Here is a 26,003-nt window from a genome sequence, read left to right on the forward strand (position 1 = left end):
CAGTCTCCTATATACAGACTCAGGAGCACACAGATATACAGGTGTCACATATCACATTACTCAGCACAGTCTCCTATATACAGACTCAGGAGCACACAGATATACAGGTGTCACATATCACATTACTCAGCACAGTCTCCCATATAGAGACTCAGGTGTACACAGATATACAGGTGTCACATATCACATGACTCAGCACAGTCTCCCATATACAGACTCAGGAGCACACAGATATACAGGTGTCACATATCACATGACTCAGCACAGTCTCCTATATACAGACTCAGGAGCACACAGATATACAGGTGTCACATATCACATTACTCAGCACAGTCTCCTATATACAGACTCAGGAGCACACAGATATACAGGTGTCACATATCACATTATTCAGCACAGTCTCCTATATACAGACTCAGGAGCACAATCTCCCATATACAGACTCAGGAGCACACAGATATACAGGTGTTACATATCACATTACTCAGCACAGTCTCCCATATACTCAGGTGTACACAGATATACAGGTGTCACATATCACATTACTCAGCACAGTCTCCTATATACAGACTCAGGAGCACACAGATATACAGATGTCACATTTCACATTACTCAGCACAGTCTCCCATATAGAGACTCAGGTGTACACAGATATACAGGTGTCACATATCACATTACTCAGCACAGTCTCCTATATACAGACACAGGAGCACACAGATATACAGGTGTCACATATCACATTACTCAGCGCAGACTCCTATATACAGACTCAGGAGCACAATCTCCCATATACAGACTCAGGAGCACACAGATATTCAGGTGTTACATATCACATTACTCAGCACAGTCTCCCATATAGAGACTCAGGTGTACACAGATATATAGGTGTCACATATCACATTACTCAGCACAGTCTCCCATATACAGACTCAGGTACACACAGATATACAGGTGTCACATATCACATTACTCAGCACAGTCTCCCATATAGAGACTCAGGTGTACACAGATATACAGATGTCACATATCACATTACTCAGCACAGTCTCCCATATACAGACTCAGGAGCACACAGATATACAGGTGTCACATATCACATTACTCAGCACAGTCTCCTATATACAGACTCAGGAGCACACAGATATACAAGTGTCACATATCATATTACTCAGCACAGTCTCCTATATACAGACTCAGGAGCACACAGATATACAGGTGTCACATATCACATTACTCAGCACAGTCTCCTATATACAGACTCAGGAGCACATAGATATACAGGTGTCACATTACTCAGCACAGTCTCCTATATACAGACTCAGGAGCACACAGATATACAGGTGTCACATATCACATTACTCAGTGCAGTCTCCTATATACAGACTCAGGTGCACACAGATATACAGGTGTCACATATCACATTACTCAGCGCAGTCTCCTATATACAGACTCAGGTGCACACAGATATACAGGTGTCACATATCACATTACTCAGCACAGTCTCCTATATACAGACTCAGGTGCACACAGATATACAGGTGTCACATATCACATTACTCAGCACAGTCTCCTATATACAGACTCCGGTACACACAGATATACAGGTGTCACATATCACATTACTCAGCGCAGTCTCCCATATACAGACTCAGGAGCACACAGATATACAGGTGTCACATATCACATTACTCAGCGCAGTCTCCTATATACAGACTCAGGTGCACACAGATATACAGGTGTCACATATCACATTACTCAGCACAGTCTCCTATATACAGACTCCGGTGCACACAGATATACAGGTGTCACATATCACATTACTCAGCGCAGTCTCCCATATACAGACTCTTGAGCACACAGATATACAGGTGTCACATATCACATTACTCAGCACAGTCTCCTATATACAGACTCAGGAGCACACAGATATACAGGTGTCACATATCACATTACTCAGCACAGTCTCCTATATACAGATTCAGGAGCACACAGATATACAGGTGTCACATATCACATTACTCAGCACAGTCTCCTATATACGGACTCAGGTGCACACAGATATACAGGTGTCACATATCACATCACTCAGCACAGTCTCCTATATACAGACTCAGGAGCACACAGATATACAGGTGTCACATATCACATGACTCAGCACAGTCTCCTATATACAGACTCAGGAGCACACAGATATACAGGTGTCACATATCACATTACTCAGCACAGTCTCCTATATACAGACTCAGGAGCACACAGATATACAGGTGTCACATATCACATTACTCAGCACAGTCTCCCATATAGACTCAGGTGTACACAGATATACAGATGTCACATATCACATTACTCAGCACAGTCTCCCATATACAGACTCAGGAGCACACAGATATACAGGTGTCACATATCACATTACTCAGCACAGTCTCCTATATACAGACTCAGGTGCACACAGATATACAGGTGTCACATATCACATTACTCAGCACAGTCTCCTATATACAGACTCAGGAGCACACAGATATACAGGTGTCACATATCATATTACTCAGCAAAGTCTCCTATATACAGACTCAGGAGCACACAGATATACAGGTGTCACATATCACATTACTCAGCACAGTCTCCAATATACAGACTCAGGAGCACATAGATATACAGGTGTCACATTACTCAGCACAGTCTCCTATATACAGACTCAGGAGCACACAGATATACAGGTGTCACATATCACATTACTCAGCGCAGTCTCCTATATACAGACTCAGGTGCACACAGATATACAGGTGTCACATATCACATTACTCAGCGCAGTCTCCTATATACAGACTCAGGTGCACACAGATATACAGGTGTCACATATCACATTACTCAGCACAGTCTCCTATATACAGACTCAGGTGCACACAGATATACAGGTGTCACATATCACATTACTCAGCACAGTCTCCTATATACAGACTCCGGTGCACACAGATATACAGGTGTCACATATCACATTACTCAGCGCAGTCTCCCATATACAGACTCAGGAGCACACAGATATACAGGTGTCACATATCACATTACTCAGCGCAGTCTCCTATATACAGACTCAGGTGCACACAGATATACAGGTGTCACATATCACATTACTCAGCACAGTCTCCTTTATACAGAATCCGGTGCACACAGATATACAGGTGTCACATATCACATTACTCAGCGCAGTCTCCCATATACAGACTCAGGAGCACACAGATATACAGGTGTCACATATCACATTACTCAGCACAGTCTCCTATATACAGACTCAGGAGCACACAGATATACAGGTGTCACATATCACATTACTCAGCACAGTCTCCTATATACAGACTCAGGAGCACACAGATATACAGGTGTTACATATCACATTACTCAGCACAGTCTCCTATATACGGACTCAGGTGCACACAGATATACAGGTGTCACATATCACATCACTCAGCACAGTCTCCTTTATACAGACTCAGGAGCACACAGATATACAGGTGTCACATATCACATTACTCAGCGCAGTCTCCTATATACAGACTCAGGAGCACAATCTCCCATATACAGACTCAGGAGCACACAGATATACAGGTGTTACATATCACATTACTCAGCACAGTCTCCCATATAGAGACTCAGGAGCACACAGATATACAGGTGTCACATATCACATTACTCAGCGCAGTCTCCTATATACAGACTCAGGAGCACACAGATATACAGGTGTCACATATCACATTACTCAGCGCAGTCTCCTATATACAGACTCAGGAGCACAATCTCCCATATACAGACTCAGGAGCACACAGATATACAGGTGTTATTTATCACATTACTCAGCACAGTCTCCCATATAGAGACTCAGGAGCACACAGATATATAGGTTTCACATATCACATTACTCAGCACAGTCTCCTATATACAGACTAAGGAGCACACAGATATACAGGTGTCCCATATCACATTACTCAGCACAGTCTCCTATATACAGACTCAGGTGCACACAGATATACAGGTGTCACATATCACATTACTCAGCACAGTCTCCCATATACAGACTCAGGTGCACACAGATATACAGGTGTCACATATCACATTACTCAGCACAGTCTCCCATATACAGACTCAGTAGCACACAGATATACAGGTGTCACATATCACATTACTCAGCACAGTCTCCCATATACAGACTCAGGAGCACACAGATATACAGGTGTCACATATCACATTACTCAGCACAGTCTCCGATATACAGACTCAGGAGCACACAGATATACAGGTGTCACATATCACATTACTCAACACAGTCTCCCATATACAGACTCAGGAGCACACAGATATACAGGTGTCACATATCACATTACTCAGCACAGTCTCCCATATACAGACTCAGGAGCACACAGATATACAGGTGTCACATATCACATTACTCAGCACAGTCTCCCATATACAGACTTAGGAGCACACAGATATACAGGTGTCACATATCACATTACTCAGCACAGTCTCCCATATACAGACTCAGGAGCACACAGATATACAGGTGTCACATATCACATTACTCAGCACAGTCTCCCATATACAGACTCAGGAGCACACAGATATACAGGTGTCACATATCACATTACTCAGCACAGTCTCCCATATACAGACTCAGGAGCACACAGATATACAGGTGTCACATATCACATTACTCAGCGCAGTCTCCTATATACAGACTCAGGTGCACACAGATATACAGGTGTCCAATATCACATTACTCAGCGCAGTCTCCTATATACAGACTCAGGAGCACACAGATATACAGGTGTTACATATCACATTACTCAGCACAGTCTCCTATATACAGACTCAGGAGCACAATCTCCCATATACAGACTCAGGAGCACACAGATATACAGGTGTCACATATCACATTACTCAGCACAGTCTCCTATATACAGACTCAGGAGCACACAGATATACAGGTGGCACATATCACATTACTCAGCACAGTCTCCCATATAGAGTCTCAGGTGTACACAGATATACAGGTGTCACATATCACATGACTCAGCAAAGTCTCCCATATACAGACTCAGGAGCACACAGATATACAGGTGTCACATATCACATGACTCAGCACAGTCTCCTATATACAGACTCAGGAGCACACAGATATACAGGTGTCACATATCACATTACTCAGCACAGTCTCCTATATACAGACTCAGGAGCACACAGATATACAGGTGTCACATATCACATTACTCAGCACAGTCTCCTATATACAGACTCAGGAGCACACAGATATACAGGTGTCACATATCACATTACTCAGCATAGTCTGCCATATACAGACTCAGGAGCACACAGATATACAGGTGTCACATATCACATTACTCAGCACAGTCTCCCATATAGAGACTCAGGATCACACAGATATACAGGTGTCACATATTACATTACTCAGTGCAGTCTCCTATATACAGACTCAGGTGCACACAGATATACAGGTGTCACATATCACATTACTCAGCACAGTCTCCTATATACAGACTCAGGAGCACAATCTCCCATATACAGACCCAGGAGCACACAGATATACAGGTGTTACATATCACATTACTCAGCACAGTCTCCCATATAGAGACTCAGGTGTACAAAGATATACAGGTGTCACATATCACATTACTCAGCACAGTCTCCTATATACAGACTCAGGAGCACAATCTCCCATATACAGACTCAGCAGCACACAGATATACAGGTGTTCCATATCACATTACTCAGCACAGTCTCCCATATAGAGACTCAGGTGCACACAGATATACAGGTGTCACATATCACATTACTCAGCACAGTCTCCTATATACAGACTCAGGAGCACACAGATATACAGTTGTCACATATCACATTACTCAGCATAGTCTCCCATATAGAGACTCAGCTGTACACAGATATACAGGTGTCACATATCACATTACTCAGCACAGTCTCCTATATACAGACTCAGGAGCACACAGATATACAGGTGTCACATATCACATTACTCAGCACAGTCTCCTATATACAGACTCAGGTGCACACAGATATACAGGTGTCACATATCACATTACTCAGCGCAGTCTCCTATATACAGACTCAGGAGCACAATCTCCCATATACAGACTCAGGAGCACACAGATATACAGGTGTTACATATCACATTACTCAGCACAGTCTCCCATATAGAGACTCAGGTGTACACAGATATACAGGTGTCACATATCACATTACTCAGCACAGTCTCCTATATACAGACTCAGGAGCACACAGATATACAGGTGTCACATATCACATTACTCAGCACAGTCTCCCATATAGAGACTCAGGTGTACACAGATATACAGGTGTCACATATCACATTACTCAGCACAGTCTCCCATATACAGACTCAGGAGCACACAGATATACAGGTGTCACATATCACATGACTCAGCACAGTCTCCTATATACAGACTCAGGAGCACACAGATATACAGGTGTCACATATCACATTACTCAGCACAGTCTCCTATATACAGACTCAGGAGCACACAGATATACAGGTGTCACATATCACATTACTCAGCACAGTCTCCCATATACAGACTCAGGAGCACACAGGTATACAGGTGTCACATATCACATTACTCAGCATAGTCTGCCATATACAGACTCAGGAGCACACAGATATACAGGTGTCACATATCACATTACTCAGCACAGTCTCCCATATAGAGACTCAGGTGTACACAGATATACAGGTGTCACATATCACATTACTCAGCACAGTCTCCTATATACAGACTCAGGAGCACACAGATATACAGGTGTCACATATCACATTACTCAGCGCAGTCTCCTATATACAGACTCAGGTGCACACAGATATACAGGTGTCACATATCACATTACTCAGCACAGTCTCCTATATACAGACTCAGGAGCACAATCTCCCATATACAGACTCAGGAGCACACAGATATACAGGTGTCACATATCACATTACTCAGCACAGTCTCCTATATACAGACTCAGGAGCACACAGATATACAGGTGTCACATTTCACATTACTCAGCACAGTCTCCCATATAGAGACTCAGGTGTACACAGATATACAGGTGTCACATATCACATTACTCAGCACAGTCTCCTATATACAGACTCAGGAGCACACAGATATACAGGTGTCACATATCACATTACTCAGCACAGTCTCCTATATACAGACTCAGGAGCACACAGATATACAGGTGTCACATATCACATTACTCAGCGCAGCCTGTTGGGTACTCCTGCGAGCCGTCTGGTATTTTTAAAGTGCCAATTATTTTAAAGGCAAAGCTAAGCTGGTAGCCAGGAAGACTGGCAAGAGTTCCCACTGCAGCTGCAGCTCGCACCCTATTACAAAAGCCCCTTGGAATCTAAACTTTTGTTTTGCTCCTGCTTTCATGCATACTAGTGGTATCACATTTTTGGTCACTAGTATTACTTTACTGCGTTTGTTTTTTATTGTTCCTTTAATACTTCACTATTTCCCAAACATTAGGGTGGATTACATCTGCTACTGGTTCTTGTTGGCAGCCACCAGACTCCACAACATTTTCTTGTGTCTTATGACCCAAAAGAAGATAATACCTTATAATACATATAAAGACCACCTTTGGGGTTACAATGTAGTTAGAATACAAAGCTCATCCATTCTAATGATACCATATACACAGCCTGATCTTGAAATTAGCAGCAAGTACACCGCCCCAAATTAACTGAACTATAGAACAAGACCATCAAGCCAAGGTCATACTACTCTTTATCAAGGTCATATTTTCTCTAATGAGTGTGAATGTGAAAGTTATTGGGTACTGTACAGTGACAGGACCTCAGTGTTCTTTGTAAACCACCCTGATCCATGGAAAATAGAATAACAATTTAAAACACACACACACACTTACCAAAACATCCTGTGGTCATCAAGCACAGAAGGAACCAGAAGCAGAACATATTTAATAAGATTCTCCTTCGTCCTCTCTCTCTCCCCCTTTGCAGAGAAAAGCCTTGGTGCATAAAGCTCAAAAATAGTCTAGCGTATTTCCTTTCATGTGAGTTTCAAAAGGTTTTGTTTTCCTTTTGCATTTGCTGTGTAGACAGAATAATTTCAGATTCTGCTCCGGAAATAACAATCGTTGTTGCTCCAAGTGGTTAAAATTGCAGAGTGAGTTCTGATAACCTGATACAAGGAAGGTGCTCTTATAATTTGGGAGAGGCGTCATCCAAAAACACTTTTTCATGTGAAACGCGCGTTTACCGGAGAAATGCGTAATAGTTTTAAATCATAAAATAATAGGAAGAAAATACCTTGAAGTGCAAAAGGGGACCTTTAAAAGATGTGAAATAAAAATACGGAATGGGAATATCTTGATGAAGAAACACCCAAATACACACGCACACACACAAAGAGTGATCAAATAAACATTCAAAGTGTCAATGTTCAAAAATATAATTGTTCAAAAGTAATGTCCCTGAATGCTCAATCAAAAGACGTTTCTTATAATTATACAAATAGGTAGACAGGCAGAAATTCCAAATTCCAAATGTTCTGAAAAAAAAAAAAAAAAAAACAATACTGCAGTATCCTTAAGGTCCTTGACGTAGACACCTTGATGGCTGAAACGCGTCATGTTGGCTGCTGAATCTGGAGACGTTTATACAGAGCTGGGTCTTTTTACCATCTTCTGAAAGATTTGTATTGAATGACATTCCAACCACAACAAAATCTATAACTTCTTTATAAGCGAGGGGCACTAGCCTCATATCCTTATGTTCTACAGAGTGTATGGATTGTATAGGTCCACCGCACGTATATTGGCCAGAAGTGTTGTTCCGTGAAATTGGCCTTTTCATCATCTGATGTCATCTCTACGGACGTTAAAATCCCTTCCCCAATCTAATGCTCCCGATAAGACTGCCCATTTATACATTTCTTCCCTTTTCAACTCTCTTTTCTCTCCCTAATTTTATGTGTGTGTTCACCTTCTTTTTGTAACTTTTTATCCCTTACTTTCTCTCTTTGTTAAATGTCTTCTCTCTCTCTCTCTCTCTCTCTCTCTTACTCATTTTCTTTTCTTTTTCATCTCTCACCTTCTTCTCAAACTTTCCCCCTTAGCTGTACGGTTTCAAGTGAAAAACCACATCGCCCACTGTTTTCCCATCTGCAACCACATCTGTCATCAGTAACATCGGCCCTCACACATGACCTATGCTGGGTGAAAGAGATCCAACAGAAACAGATGCCCCTTACCCGTACGCATGACTCAGAATCTTCTAGCTATAGGCCCACGGCACTCCCATGAGATGCATCTATTGATGGGTACCAAAGTGTTGCTGCCCAAAAAACGATAATATCACATGCCGCGAGATCCGGCCAAGATCCAGACGATTGTGAATCACTTGACGCACACAAAAATGCACATACGTGACAGTGCATGTGCCGTTTGCTAAACTGTGCTATTTGCTGGCATATACAGTATGGAGCTGCTTGTGACCTGTATCAGGACCAATGTTTTTACGTTTGCCACTCAATTTCCATGGACAGTGACAAATTCCGACCATGAGCGTGTACTTACCATGTCGTATACTTTAATGCTTCGTTGCCTATTGCACCCATATTAAAATCTGTCTCATACGTACTAATTACATTTTAACTACTTCCTGTGAATTCTGTGATGAATTTATCTTTGGCAGGGGGGCGACACACAGGGAAGGACACTCATGCAATCGCATCTGTGATTTTGCAAGGAACGCAGCTGCGAGAATATGCTAATTCCTTCCAAAGCATAGGGACGCCCACTGCTGCCCTCTCATATCCGTCCGATGACGTGCAGGAGTGCAAACATCGGGAACATCGACGCACATCGGCCAGCCAGGCAGCATGTAAGCCACGTCTGACCTGTCACAAACACAGTGGCTCTCCTGACACGCAGAGAGCTCTCATGCTACGAGTGAGATGGCAATGGCTAATTTATGCACGGCCATGAAACGGCGTTTAAACGGTCAGACACGCCTGCGTTTCCTAAGCCACTCCTCGTTACCTCCCCTAAACATGACTAACTGCCACTCACTTGGTGAGTGGTTCCTGTGTACGAGTGTAATCGCTGTGCATGCGCAGTAGCAAACAGTCACTCCTTCTGCGAAAATATCGGCATTGCGCCCGTCTCTGAATCAAGCGCTCTGATGTAAGATGTACCCATCTCACTATCCCAGGCTGGGTATAGTATATTGTTACCTCGGGGAATTATCTCTGGCCATGGGCCATAAAGGAAACTACGGAGCCTTCCTGCTTTTTATTTCAAAAGAGAAAAGACAATAAGTAACTTTTTTTTTTTTTTCTTGCAAAAAAGCCGCCGTCTTCCATAGGGACGGAGTATCGGTGCGGGGAGGCGCGCTGGAACAGAATGGTGTTATTTCTCATTCTCCTGCTACCAGTATGGGGTAAGAGCTTCACATGTTGTCCGTACGATGTTTGCAGGGAGTGAAATGTTACGATATTGCTTACAATTGTTTTACGGAGCTGAGCAGCATCATTGGTCTTTATTTCATTTACTCTGTGCATTTATGGAATGTAAATATCTGCATATTTAGTATGTATAATATATACTAATCTGAGGTTAATGTCCCTTTAAAATATTGCTAGAAATAAAGAAGACCTAAGGGGTATAGGCATTAGCTGCGGTCGGACTGCGGGCATCGACGAGTTCCGTGCTAGGCTGCCCAATGTTTTAAAGTAGCAGTCATTTAAAAGGCAAAACATTTTGCCTTTTAAATGACTGCCACTTTAAAACATCGGGCAGCCTAGCACGGAACTCGTCGATGCCCGCAGTCCGACCGCAGACTATTACATATACAGTTCACCTAGACTGAAGTAAATATGATAATAATAGTCCAAGTGAGCTGTTGATAATTGATATACATTTTGTACTACTATATTATTGATGCTGTTGTCTATCAGACCAGTTCTGTAAAAGACAGCTGTTATGCATAATACAATAATACCCCTACCCTCCAACATGACCCCTTCCACCAGGTACAGAATGCTCTGCTCCTGGACTTCACACCTAATTAATGATTGCAGACACCTGTGTTGAGCAAGTTAATAGATGAGACAGGTGTTTCAGCACAGGTGTCTGCAATCATAAATTAAGAGGGAAGTCCAGGAGCAGAGCATTTTGTTCCTAATGGAATGGGTCATGTTGGAGGGTCTGCTTTTGCATGCACAGTAGCTCACAAATTCTGGACAGCTTTACTTTTATACTGCAATTTAGATACTAGTTTGGACATGCTTCTTATCAAATCTAGATCTCTTTGCACAATTTAAATCCCCCCCTCCCCCACAGGTGTAAGATGGTTTTACCAAGGTGCCGAGTTCCTTGGGGGTTTTTTTCTTTCAAATTAGAATCAGCCCCTAAATGCACAGCACTCAATGACACCATTGGAAAGATCGGGACAGTATGTGACAAAAAGAGGGGGAGTCATGCTATGGTGAGGGCGTGCTATTGCTGGTTTAGGGCATGCCACATCCCTTAAGTGTGTGCTCAGTGCTCTCCCCTACACTTTCCAAAAACCCATATACACCTTCTTGCACGTCTGCCACTGGTGAGCAGATATCCCTCCCAACAACCCCGACCAATGGGGCAAAGCAACAGTCCCCTCAATCAGGACTGTCATAACTAAATTGGGACAGGTGGTGCTGGAGGTATGTAAATGTAGAACATTTTAAGGTCCATTAAACTGGGGTGTCAGCGCCTATTGTAATTGCTTAAGGTCAGTGGTGTCTTTGAAACGCATTTTATATTATACATGTAGCAGGATACTATGCGTTTCCCACTGGTAGTGTACAAATCATTCTCATTTGTAGATGGACGGACCCTTTTAAAGTTAATATATCAAAAACAAGGGCACAGAAACCATTAGAGAATAAATTGAATACATTATCTTGTATTAGACAGCCATCAACTCTTACACACTGCGTTTTATATTTTTGTGGCGCCAGGTGTCATCTCGGAGGTGTCCCACCAAACACTCTCTGCCACGTGTGGGGGATCCACTTTGTTCCAAGTCAACCTATCAAAACATTTAGAAATCAACAGTATATTTTGGAGCCGCAATGCATCAGGACATAAGAGCATGTTGGCCATCGCAAAGCCCGACATATTTAAAGTCATTGACAATCGATTCCGCAACCGGGCTTCTCTACAGCCAGGATTCTCATTACGCCTTGGGGATTTGCAAGAAGAGGACAATGGTATTTATGAAGCCCAGATTTACACCAACGAACATACTGTAATTATGTATTTCAATCTGCAAGTCTATGGTAAGTTATAGGCACAGCTAACTGGTTCTCAGAGACGAGCTATTGTACCAGCAGTTTAGTCAGAAAGTGGTTGTGGCTGATTGGAGTTGAGCTGGTTGGGTTCCGGTACTTTGGGTCTTATTTTTGTCCCATTTTTATTTCCTATAAGCTCCCATATTGGGAGATATGGTACTGCACTTCATTGTTTTGCTAGTTTACCATTTTAATTCCTCTTTGTAATCCACTCACTTTCTGTCCCTTCAGTGGAAGAAAGAACAGTTAGTGTCACTCAGTGCAGTTCTTATGTAATGTATGGAATAGCTGTCCTGCACTTGGCAGGTATCATTGAGCATTATATCGTAAAAGGGAAAATCAAAGAGAAATGTAGGTTATTGAAGTACTGCATCAATTTGGTTACACAGAGGTATCATTTGGGAAGGCTTACTCTTTTACTTACTAGGTTCTTGTTCGGAACGTTCCAATGACACTATTTTGTGTGCTTTCATTAGCGCGTTTTGCGTTTTATTTATTTTTTAATTTTCCATCTATATCTAAAAAAAAAAGTTTTTTTCTTTTGTATGAGATATTTAAAACTGGTGATGTAGGTGTAACTTACACCCATTTTGTGTGTCACTTTGCAACAGTCCCTTTACACCTGCAATACAGATGTATTTTACAGAAAAAACTCCTTTAAACTCCTAGCAGTTTCCATACCACATGGCGTGGTCATCTTAATTCAGCGCTAATATGAGCCACCTAATTAGAGACTTGTGTATCTGGTATCTTGTGTATTTTTGTACAGGTTCTACTTCTATACTGCTTACATACATCCATAACACCTAACTGTACTTTAAGTACACAGGAGCTTTAACATCAAGAGGTGTTAGTTGGGCGATGCTAGTGTAAGAGACCATCCAACACTACCATCTGTTAAGAGTACACAAAAGCTATATAAGCATAAGGATATACAAGAGTCCAGGTTTTTTGGTGAGCAGCTGAGTACTATAGATTTGTTACTAGGCAAATTAGTGTGTTAGTTCATGCTTGGAGTCAGTTGATCCAGAGGAGTAGCGTGGAATCATGGCGTCCAGATAAAGTGCATGTAAAACCGCCCCCCCTCCTCCCAGTGGGGTATGGCCAGCTTGCGGGGTATACTGAAGTGAAGAGAAAAGGAGCAAACAGTGGCAGCATGACACTTGGCATTGAGGTACCATTGGAGGAATAGAACGCTTCGGTGATGCACTGTCTGACATTAAGGGGTAGCTCCTTTGGCATTGCTTTATTTAAGTATAGCACCTAGGATCTAACTTTTATTTCATTTGAATCATTGTTATTAGTCAGTAGAGGAGATTGTATTATATATTCCGATCATTTTACTTAAATTGACAAAATATATGTGCAAGAGTGAAATGCCACAGGGTGCACAGCTTATTACTGCAATTACTGCCCCAAGCAGCTTTCACTGTAGTGGGGACCTATGGGAAGCTCCATTCTCAGCTATGCTCCTACTTCACAAATATACATTGCACCTATATTAATGTGAGAAGTGAATGTATACAATCTGGCAGGTAAGGGGAGGTGACCGAAAGATAATCACAGAGGAGGGCGGGTGGATAGGAGGCAATCTGGGCAGCCTGAGGGAGCATGAAATGTAGAAACGGATCCATAACTTATTTAAGATATAGAGCAAATAAACCGAGATAAAACTAACTGGCGGCTATCTTACTGAGTAGCACCCATGAATTCCGGAACTCTGGATGGCGCCCTCTGTTCATTTTGTTGCCCGGAGCTCATGCTCCACCGGAGCCATCCTTGCTACTCCCCTGAGTTGAGCTGTTGACCCATTATGGTAGAGGGGTGTGTTTGAGCAAAGATTATATATCATTTGTTTTCAATTTAGTTCAGCCTCATGCCCCAATCGGCCATGATGATGATGTCACTAGCAGCTGCTCAATCACGGCAGATGGGGCAGGTGTGTTCATGGGTGCTGGGATACAGGCTGTTGGGGCCGTTTCTGCTGCTGTCATTGTCATCTTCCATGCTTTAGAGATGGGAGGTACGGTTTTGGCTCAGATCTTCCCGCTAAGTTCGGATCTTTGAACAAGGCAAAATGTTATCTTTCACGGACAGAGATGACGTTTTGTCAGTGAAAGATGATATTTTGCCTCGTTCTGAGATCCAAGCTTGCGGGAAGATCCGAGCCAAAACCGAATCGCCCATCTCTACTATGTTGCTGTCTAGGAAGCTTCTCATATTTTTTGTTCTGTTTCTTCGCCTGTCTCTTCAGTTCTGTATCAACCTACTTGGTGTGCTGTATTTTCACCTCTCGTTTTTCTTTCTCCTGCATCTGCTGCCCCACCTTTTACTTTTCATGCCCCCTTTTCCTGTCCTGCACATCCTGGCTTTCAATATCCTTATTGCCAACTGCCCCCGGGCACACACTTTTTGATGATACAAACTGCCCTTCCTCCTCCTTTTCATTCAAATTACATTCAGCACAAGCAATATAGTCTGACTCCCTCTCTTGGTGCTAGAAGTGCTAACGCCCCCACCAGTATGGAGACTCTGCCACACCAGGTTTCTCCTGCACCGCCAACACTCCCTTCTCCGCCAGCTCTGCCCCTTCCACCTCCTCCTATACCTTCAGTCTCTAAGGCCTTTCTGTTGCCTTTGCTTAATGTGTCTATGGTTCTTTCAGATGAGACCGTTCCTTCCAGTAGGGTTCCAGCAAACGGTCACGTTAGAGGTCGGAATCAAGGCTCGAGTGGCATCCAGCAAGAACCGGCAATCCCAGGTCCATCTGGCGGTGAGTTGTCCATGTTTAATACGTTTTCCATGTACATTTGTAGTGGTAAGTCACATTCCTTTGCTTTGTCGGAGTGCCCGCATACGCTTGCTAGGTTAATTGCGCGGCAGTTGGGTGAAAAATAATCAACTTTGCGCAATCAGAGGGTGGAGATGACCAGACAAAATCAAAATGTACTCTGACATGGTTCATTGTGCTATCATGGCAGTGACGAGGGCTTCCGTAACAGCACACTAGAGAAGATTCTCATAGTGAAATTTTGTGGATCTTTTCTCTTTTACAGAAGACTCGAAGAAAGGTTTAGAAAAGGCAAAAGAGCCTGGAGGCATTGGTAAGGATGCCTTTCATAACTATAATAATTGGGTGGGTGGCATGCTTGTGTTTGCGGCATGCTACTTGGAGACGCAACTGAGTGAACAAAGTAATGTTATCAAATATATGAATTTGGTACAGGATATGTTCGTGAAGTGGAAAGGCTTGACAGGGCAGGAATAGGATGTTCAGTTTAGTAGTTAACAGAATGGGAAGCTAGTGATGACCTTGGGGGTTGAGGATGTTGAGGTGTTTTTAGAGGTCACTCAGCCTCAGAAGGCCTTGATGAATAAGCTGCAGTTGAGAAGGGGAACTGGTTTAGGCCGACATGGCTTGTCAGCAGCTGCCTATAATGAATCATATTGTGTACGCCGTGTCGAGGTGTCGTTTTCAACACTCCTGCAGAATTTGTGGAGGAGGTCACCCAGCCAAAGAGTGTAGATCTGGGACAGGTAAGGAGCATGTGGGGCATGGAGAGGTTGGGTCTGAACCTCAATAAATCATTTACGTCTATTAAATTAGGACAATTAAGTAAATGGTTGGGCTGGTATCCTGTGCTGGATAATGCCTTGATTTTGTCTGAGGGTTTTAATTTAGTTTCTTGCTTACCTATTGTAGATCCACTGAAAGTGATAGCGTCTAGGAATTTGTGCTCGGCAAGGAAGTTACCTATTTCTCCTTTGAGGGTAACTCCTAAAAAGACCCATGGAAAGTACAGGCTGATAGAGCATCTGTCTTATCCTCAAGGTAGATCTGTTAATGATGTGTTTCCCGATGAGGTTTGTAGAGTTAGTGATCAGTCATTTGACAATGCACTTGCACTGATACGCAATTTTGGCACTGGGCGTTGTTGGCAAAACTGGATGTTGAGTCGGCGTATTGGCTCCATCTGATACATTCAGTATCTGTGCAATAAATCGGTTTTATGTTGAATGGGCAATTTTATATTGATAAATGTTGGCACATGGGCCATGCAGTCTCATGTGTTTATTTTGAGGAGTAAAGTCCGACCTTGCACTGGCGCATTGAAGCACTGGTCATGCTGGAATCACCCATTACCTGGATGATTTTCTTACTATAGGCCCAGGAGGGAGTCATGTCTGTGCAGATGTTCTTTTTTCTGCGCCAGGCTTGCATCGTATGCTTGGAGTATTTGTAGTAGGGATGTGCAGGCTCGGTTCTACTCGGTTCCGTTCGGTTCTTTTTACCGGATCTTATTGGGTTTCAGCTGTCACGAGTTTTGGATAGCCAATAAGATTCGGTAAAAAGAACCGAACGGAACCGAGTAGAACCGAGCCTGCACATCCCTAATTTGTAGTATAGGACATGACAGAGGGCCAAGCTCTTATGCTCATATTATATATATATATATATATCCAACGAATGTCCATAACCAATGGACCAGGCGGCACTCCAACGGACTTATCAAATGTGCAAAATGGTTTTTATTGTACCAACGTTTCAAAGCCTCAACGGCTTTTTCCTCAGGGTTACACCATTGGTTATGGACATTCGTTGGATATACTTACCTTAGGAAGGCACCATGGCAGTTGCATTTATTTGATCCTTGAGTGCCCCTCTACAAGTTTGTATATATATATATATATATATATATATACACATATATACACACAGGGCCGGCTCCAGGGGTTGGAGCACCCTGTGCCGGTCCTTGAGGAGGCGCCCTTACATCGCACGCGGCTCTTGCGATCGAATTTGGGTGTGTGGCCTATTTACCATAGGCCATGCCCCCTTGTGATGTTATTTGGAGGCGTGCCCGCATGACACGCCTCCAAATAACGTCAGGCTGGGGGTAAAGCCCAGCACCGTCACTGGCTGGGCTTCCCACGGCCATCCCCAGTCAGTGAATGGTTGCCACGCGCATGCGTGCGGCATCCATTCACACTCCGGGGGTCCGGCACCGCCGCACAGCTGCGCGGTGGGGGTCCCCAACCTCAGGGACACACGCAGGATATTTAAAGGGGGGTTTCCAAATCCCCAATCTCATTTGGAACAAGGGTATTAAGCTCATAAATCCAAAACATCTCACGTCTTGACAGTTTATTGTCAAGATCACCCCCTCTATCACCTATCATAACATGTTCTATAGCTTTACACCTAAAACCTTCAATATTAGAGTGGTGAACCAATTTAAAATGCCTAGGAACACTGTGATTATCTAGCTTATTTTTAATGCTCCGCACATGCTCCTGAATTCTAATTTTTAGAGGTCGCTTAGTTTTACCCACATATTTGAGTTTACAGGGACATTCCACTATGGAAGATGATTTTGGCAGTAACCCCGTCCAGTAATTAAGCTCATTATATGGAGTATATATAGGAGCATAGGGGCAATAGGTAAGACATCCTCCTGATGAAGTCCAGCTGATTGGCGTAAAGATGAAACGCATTGAGGGGTTGAATTCTTTATATCCCCTACCAGTGTGACGCTGATGCATTACTATGAGATAAGCTTTTTGATGTTATTTTTAATGTACAGGCATTTTTATTTGTGTTATTAGTGTTAATTAAAGTATTTTTAAAGTATTAAAAAATATATATATATTTATATACACATATATATACGCATACATATATACATACATGCCTGTATATTTCTCTACATACAGTATATTTATATATATATATATATATAAATATATGTAAAACTTAATATATATATACATATATATATATATATATATATATATATATATATATAGTCCATAAGGTTGGCACTCCTTCCATTAGATGAGACAACCGGGGTGCCAGCAATAGAGAACTAAAGATAGACATCCATAAGGCAGCGGCACTCGTCGGACTTCCAACCATCAAGCAAATAGAGACACACTTGGTGTGTCTCTATTTGCTTGATGTTTGGAAGTCCGACGAGTGCCGCTGCCTTATGGATGTCTATATATATATATATATATATATATATATGTATATATATATATATATATATATATATATATATAGCAAATGGATGGTGCTCCAGGTCTTATATAGAGTCAGAGAGAAGAGCAGGCAGAGACAGTATCATATATACATGCCTCCCAACTGTCCCGCATTTAGCGGGACAGTCCCGTTTTTCTGGGACTGTCCCGCTGACTCGCCCGCGGGCCGCAGTGTCCCGCGGTGGGGGGGGAAGTTGGGGGAAGCATACACGCTGCTCTGCTATGCAGAGCAGCGTGTATGCAGAGCTAGAATAGACGCTGTGCGCATGCGCACAGCATCTATTCAGCGTAGGGGGGGGATCCCGGGGGCTCCCCAGCATCTCGGCAGCATCTCAGAGATGCTGGGCACGCCCCATTAGTGATGTAAATGGGGGCGTCTCATCAGACCACGCCCCCTTTACTATTAGGTCACACCCTCTTTTTGGGCGCGCACGCGCCTTCAGCGCACGCAGGTCCCGACTCCCTCCCAACAAATGTTGGGAGGTATGTGTGTATATATATATATTTATATATATATATATATATATATATACACACACACATGTACACATACATGTATACATACATCCAATACATATGCATACCAGGGCCTGGGCTAGTGACATTTTGGAAGGGCACCCTTGAAGCATTCATAAGCAATCACTCTAGAAACCATGAAGGTTTTCAAAGGGTTAACTCACCATTGTGCCTGTCCGGGCTGTGTAGAGCTCCCATGCAGCAGCGTGTTAGAGGGGGATGATTTTCAACGTTCAGCAACGTGAGTGCAGAGAGAGGGTTCCCTTCCCTTCCTCAGCTGAAATAACAGAAGGGCTAGTTTTCTGGCAGCCCATGCGGAAGAAGGCTCGGGCTGTCGGTGTGTGTGTGCAGGGGGGGTTTCTAGGTACTCAGAAACCCCCCCTGCGTGCGCTACTGAACCTCCCGATTTGACAACCAGCGGGCCACTTCGGCCCGCGGGTGGAACAGCGGGACAATACTGTCCTGCTGAAATCGGGATGCTGGGGAGGGGTGTGCCCTCTACGGGTGGCGCCCCTGTGCGACAGCACTGTTCGAACACCCCTAGAGCCGGCCCTGTATATATATATATATATATATATAAGCATTCTAAGATGCAGCAGCGATGCTAACAGCTTCCATCTTTGAATTACGTCCTGTGCCTGGGAAGAAGGGGGAAGTGAGCAGTTTTGTGACAGCCGGGAAGATGAAAGGGATGTGAGGTTGAGGTTAGTGGAGTGGGGAGTGGAGATCCGAACGCAGGCGTGCCAAACGGTCAAAACGGGCGTTTAATGGGAGTGCATAATTAACTAAGCAGCGTCATCGGCCACGTCACTTGGTTGTCTCTTAGCCTGAACTGTTCGCATGATTGCGGTAGGAAAATGCTACCACAAGAATAGCGAGCAGTTCATACGCCTTTCGATGTACTCGATTAATCAAATAAATAGCGGAGATGATGTATGATGCGAGCAGCCAAGGGGCGTCTTTACAAAATAGCGAGCGCATGTTTCGTTCGCTCAGACATAGAGGCGTCAACAGTCCACAAAGAGCGAGCGCTCAATTTAAATAGCCAGCCCCTTTTTTCTGAACAAGCGTCCGCAAATAGCGTCCGACTCTGAATCAGGCCCTGAGTCCTAAGCCAACTAGGTAAGTATACTAAGTAACCCATAACCCTCCCCCAATCCCTCCCAACTCGCAGCCTAACCCTAACCTTCCCCACTGCAACCTAACCCAAACCATCCCCTCCTGCAGCCTAACCCTAACCTTCCCCACTGCAGCTTAACCCTAACCTTTCCCACTGCAGCCTAACCCTAACCTTCTCACTGCAGCCTAACCCTAACCTTCCCCACTGCAGCCTAACCCTAACCTTCCCACTGCAGCCTAACCCTACCCTTCCCCACTGCAGCCTAACCATAACCTTCCCACTGCAGCCTAACCCTAACCTTCCCCACTGCAGCCTAACCCTAACCTTCTCCACTGAAACCTAACCCTAACCTTCCCCACTGCAGCCTAACCCTAACCTTCCCACTACAGCCTAACCCTAACCTTCCCACTGCAGCCTAACCCTAACCTTCCCACTACAGCCTAACCCTAACCTTCCCCACTGCAACCTAACCCAAACCATCCCCTCCTGCAGCCTAACCCTAACCTTCCCCACTGAAACCTAACCCTAACCTTCCCCACTGCAGCCTAACCCTAACCTTCCCACTGCAGCCTAACCCTAACCCTCCCCCACTGCAGCCTAAACCCTAACCTTCCCACTGCAGCCTATCCCTAACCTTCCCCACTGCAGTCTAACCCTAACCTTCCCACTACAGCCTAACCCTAACCTTCCCACTACAGCCTAACCCTAACCTTCCCCACTGCAACCTAACCCAAACCATCCCCTCCTGCAGCCTAACCATAACCTTCCCCACTGCAGCCTAACCCTAACCTTCCCCACTGCAGCCTAACCCTAACCTTCCCCACTGCAGCCTAACCCTAACCTTCCCCACTGCAGCCTAACCCTAACCTTCCCCACTGCAGCCTAACCCTAACCTTCCCCACTGCAGTCTAACCCTAACCTTCCCACTACAGCCTAACCCTAACCTTCCCACTACAGCCTAACCCTAACCTTCCCCACTGCAGCCTAACCCTAACCTTCCCCACTGCAGCCTAACCCCAACCTTCCCCACTGCAGCCTAACCCCCCTCCCGCAGCCCATCCCTAACCCTTCCCCTAGTCTTTAACCCCTATACCTAATCCTCCCCCAACCCCAATACTTACCATCGGGATACTGGTGCCGGGATTCTCACGCCGGTATTTTGAGCACTGGCATCACAACTGCCGGAATACTAACTACATCCCCTTACAGTATATCAATGCTAAACCCACATAAACATTTGTATATTCTGTGGAGTATCTGAAAAACTCTGTTTCATATTAAAAAAAAGATGTAGAAGTTGCTCAGTGCATGCTGTAATATTTCTGTATAAAATTATTTTCAAGTCACTGATTTGAATAAATAAATAAACTGCGATAGACACCAGGATGTTCCATGTGTAATCTGGTTTTGGTCAATGTTTTTCCAGGCAAAAACGAGTCACATCGAACACAGTGGACATGGAGGAACCTCCTTGGAGGGATCAGTCTGGGAACTCTCATAACCTACATGGCCACAAAGGTGTAACAGCTCTGTAGCTGTACCCATGCCTCCCCTGCCATCTGAATACAATCCCATTAGAAGTATAGGACAAGAACCGAGCTCCACCAACTCAGACCTGGTGCAAAATTCAAGTCCTGTAACAGAGCGGAAATGGAGCGTCACTAATAATTCTCTCTCTCACACTCTCCATTATGTCATTACAGTAACCTGAAACTACATTTCTTTTTTTTTGCACTGGTCCCAAAAATGAAAAGCAAATGTGCAATTATTACACCTTCACTCCACCCAACTTCTCCGCGCCGCCTGTGCAATTCTTCCCAGCCTCATGTTCTACCTATGTGCCGCAATTATTACACCTTCACTCCCCCCAACGTCTCCGCACCGCCTGTGCAATTCTTCCCAGCCTCATTTTCTACACAGACCTATGTGCTGCAATTATTACACCTTCACTCCCCCCAACGTCTCCGCGCCGCCTGTGCAATTCTTCCGAGCCTCATTTTCTACACAGACCTATGTGCCGCAATTATTACACCTTCACTCCCCCCAACGTCTCCGCGCCGCCTGTGCAATTCTTCCCAGCCTCATTTTCTACACAGACCTATGTGCTGCAATTATTACACCTTCACTCCCCCCAACGTCTCCGCGCCGCCTGTGCAATTCTTCCGAGCCTCATTTTCTACACAGACCTATGTGCCGCAATTATTACACCTTCACTCCCCCCAACGTCTCCGCGCCGCCTGTGCAATTCTTCCCAGCCTCATTTTCTACACAGACCTATGTGCTGCAATTATTACACCTTCACTCCACCCAACTTCTCCACGCCGCCTGTGCAATTCTTCCCAGCCTCATGTTCTACCTATGTGCTGCAATTATTACACCTTCACTCCACCCAACTTCTCCACGCCGCCTGTGCAATTCTTCCCAGCCTCATTTTCTAGACAGACCTATGTGCCGCAATTATTACACCTTCACTCCACCCAACTTCTCCGCGCCGCCTGTGCAAGTCTTCCCAGCCTCATGTTCTACACAGACCTATGTGCCGCAATTATTACACCTTCACTCCACCCAACTTCTCCGCGCCGCCTGTGCAATTCTTCCCAGCCTCATGTTCTACACAGACCTATGTGCCGCAATTATTACACCTTCACCCCACCCAACGTCTCCGCGCCACCTGTGCAATTCTTCCCAGCCTCATGTTCTATACAGTGATGGCTAACCTTGACACTATAGAACTACATAACCCAGCATGCACTGCTACAGTTTTGCTATTAGGGCATGCTAAAACTGTGGTAGGGCATGCTGGGATATATAGTTCCACAACAGCTGGAGTGTCAAGGTTAGCCAACACTGTTCTACACAGACCTATGTGCCGCAATTATTACACCTTCACCCCACCCAACGTCTCCGCGCCGCCTGTGCAATTCTTCCCAGCCTCATGTTCTTCACACACCTATGTGCCACAATTATTACACCTTCACTCCCCCCAACTTCTCCGCGCCGCCTGTGCAATTCTTCCCAGCCTCATGTTCTACCTATGTGCCGCAATTATTACACCTTCACTCCCCCCAACGTCTCCGCGCCGCCTGTGCAATTCTTCCCAGCCTCATTTTCTACACAGACCTATGTGCTGCAATTATTACACCTTCACTCCACCCAACTTCTCCGCGCCGCCTGTGCAATTCTTCCCGGCCTCATGTTCTACCAGTGTGCCGCAATTATTACACCTTCACTCCACCCAACTTCTCCGCGCCGCCTGTGCAATTCTTCCCAGCCTCATGTTCTACACAGACCTATGTGCCGCAATTATTACACCTTCACTCCACCCACCTTCTCCGCGCCGCCTGTGCAATTCTTCCCAGCTTCATTTTCTAGACAGACCTATGTGCCGCAATTATTACACCTTCACTCCACCCAACTTCTCCGCGCCGCCTGTGCAATTCTTCCCAGCCTCATTTTCTACACAGACCTATGTGCTGCAATTATTACACCTTCACTCCACCCAACTTCTCCGCGCCGCCTGTGCAATTCTTCCCAGCCTCATGTTCTACCAGTGTGCCGCAATTATTACACCTTCACTCCACCCAACTTCTCCACGCCGCCTGTGCAATTCTTCCCAGCCTCATGTTCTACACAGACCTATGTGCCGCAATTATTACACCTTCACTCCACCCACCTTCTCCGCGCCACCTGTGCAATTCTTCCCAGCTTCATTTTCTAGACAGACCTATGTGCCGCAATTATTACACCTTCACTCCACCCAACTTCTCCGCGCCGCCTGTGCAATTCTTCCCAGCCTCATGTTCTACACAGACCTATGTGCCGCAAATATTATACCTTCACTCCACCCAACTTCTCCACGCCGCTTGTGCAATTCTTCCCAGCCTCATGTTCTACACAGACCTATGTGCCGCAATTATTACACCTTCACTCCCATAGGCAAACGCAGGGAGGGTTTCCATCTGCCTGGAAACCCCCCTCCCCAGCCCACACCATGACCACAATAGAAATAGTAATATAATAGATTGTTACTAGTGCTGCATGTTCTTCTCGGTATCACAAATGAAATAATTAGCACCACCTGTGGATCTTTTAACATGTATCAGCCAGTAATAAATAACCTGTGCACCAACTAGAAAATCTGGAAAACATGCACTGTTAGAGATGCATTGCTATAGAGCCCAATATGTACATATACAGTATGTCCAGGGCAGTGCTAGGTTCTTCTGCTGCTCCTCCAGGCTCCCGGACTTGCTCTAATGCTCTGGAATGGTGCCCACATCTAAAATAAATACGTTCAGCTCAGGCAGGATGGCCCACCTGGCGCATCTAATGACTTACTGTGATAGCTGGTCCTGTATACGCTGGAATTAATACACACAATACACTTTGTATGACGCTTATTAGAGATGGTTAAGTACTAATTCTGCCCTCTTCATTGACAGCCCACACTCGCTCTAAAATTAAGCATTTGGAAACCCACCTCTGGAAATCCTGCTTTTGCCACTGACTCCACCCAACTTCTCTGCGCCGCCTGTGCAATTCTTCCCAGCCTCATGTTCTACACAGACCTATGTGCCGCAATTATTACACCTTCACTCCACCCAACGTCTCCGCACCACCTGTTCAATTCTTCCCAGCCTCATGTTCTACACTGACCTATGTGCCGCAATTATTACACCTTCACTCCACCCAACTTCTCCGCGCCACCTGTGCAATTCTTCCCAGCCTCATGTTCTACACAGACCTATGTGCCGCAATTATTACACCTTCACCCCACCCAACGTCTCTGTGCCACCTGTTCAATTCTTCCCAGCCTCATGTTCTACACAGACCTATGTGCCGCAATGGTAATCTAGTCGCACTTACAGAAATCGCGGTCCACATTAATAATAGATATAATACATTTGTTTTAGATATTGCTAATACATCAGTTATTCAACTTTGTGAGGAAGATAAAAGAATGAAATAAAGCATTTTCTTTTCATTGTATCCCAAATTACTTTATATAACAGAAAACAGAAATATTTTAATATTATTGCAGCATCCTGTAAAGACATTCAGTGGTCTATTCATCATCTAGGGCCGGACAGCCCCAATGATTAAGTATCCACCTCGCCGCGGGGGATACTTATCACCGGAGCAATTCTGCCTTCCTGCTGAAAAGCAGCTGTCCCCGCAATCTGTAACACTGCTACTTCAGTAACAGCGTTACTTACCTCACCCATGGCGGACTTCTGCACAAACTCAGGTCACACATGCTCAGAGTCACTGGTCACGAAGTGAGGAGGCGGCAAAAGGATTCCTCTTTGCATCCCCGGAACTCCTTTCCATGGGAAGGAGCGGGGCTCCATGAACAAGCGACATCTGAAGATGGCGTTTGTTCTCGTAGGCAAACTCTGTAAACTTTAAGGGGTACATTTACTAAAGTGAGAGTTTTTAGAAGTGAGTTTTAAAAGCGATGTTGCCCATAGCAACCAATCAGATTCTAGCTATTATCGTCTAGAAGGTGCTAGTTAAATGTTAAGTAGAATCTGATTGGTTGCTATGGGCAACATCACTTTTAAAACTCACTTCTAAAAACTCTCACTTTAGTAAATTTACCCCTAAGTCTTCGGAGTTTGCTGAATATCAGGTGATGAATGTCCATTTACATAAAATATGTAGAAGTAGCGTTCCTGCATGTGTAATGGGACATTCAGTGATGATGAATGGACCCCTCAGGGAGAAAACCATTATCAAAATAATGTTATGGTCAATCCACATCTGAATAGAAAATAGGGGTCATTAAAAGAGAGCGGCCATGCTCCTACTCCAGATTTTCCCAAGAGGTGATGATAGTTACCAAAGAAATATAAAACAAATCCAGCCATGATTATTACACTGCACGCATAGTATTACTTACCTCTCCAGAGTCCCACGTCGGCGCGGGG

General features: G+C 44.4%; 2 protein-coding genes across 3 annotated transcripts in view; one reads left to right on the top strand and one right to left on the bottom strand.

Annotated features, from left to right (window-relative positions):
- LOC148481301 (signaling lymphocytic activation molecule-like) overlaps positions 1-8,039 on the bottom strand; it is a 106,449-nt gene extending 98,410 nt beyond the window's left edge. Inside the window, exon 1 of the mRNA XM_088453763.1 lies at positions 7,969-8,039. Within this exon, the coding sequence (XP_088309889.1) occupies positions 7,969-8,017 (49 nt within the window). The 5' untranslated portion in view covers positions 8,018-8,039. The remainder of the gene's footprint in view (positions 1-7,968) is intronic.
- Positions 8,040-10,426: 2,387 nt separating this feature from the next.
- LOC148481302 (T-lymphocyte surface antigen Ly-9-like) lies at positions 10,427-21,614 on the top strand. 2 transcript variants are annotated; one of them, XM_088453764.1, is made up of 5 exons: positions 10,427-10,504; positions 12,063-12,383; positions 15,061-15,168; positions 15,452-15,499; positions 21,500-21,614. In XM_088453764.1, exons 1-5 carry the CDS (start codon positions 10,468-10,470, stop codon positions 21,595-21,597), a joined length of 612 nt encoding a protein of 203 aa, XP_088309890.1. In that variant the 5' UTR covers positions 10,427-10,467; the 3' UTR covers positions 21,598-21,614. The 2 variants fall into 2 exon arrangements, with proteins under 2 accessions (XP_088309890.1, XP_088309891.1); XM_088453765.1 differs by lacking the exon at positions 15,452-15,499.
- The last annotated feature ends 4,389 nt before the right edge of the window (positions 21,615-26,003 follow it).

The sequence above is a fragment of the Taudactylus pleione genome, unplaced genomic scaffold (assembly GCF_031769625.1).
Source record: "Taudactylus pleione unplaced genomic scaffold, aTauple2 ptg000587l, whole genome shotgun sequence".
Lineage (NCBI taxonomy): Eukaryota > Metazoa > Chordata > Amphibia > Anura > Myobatrachidae > Taudactylus > Taudactylus pleione.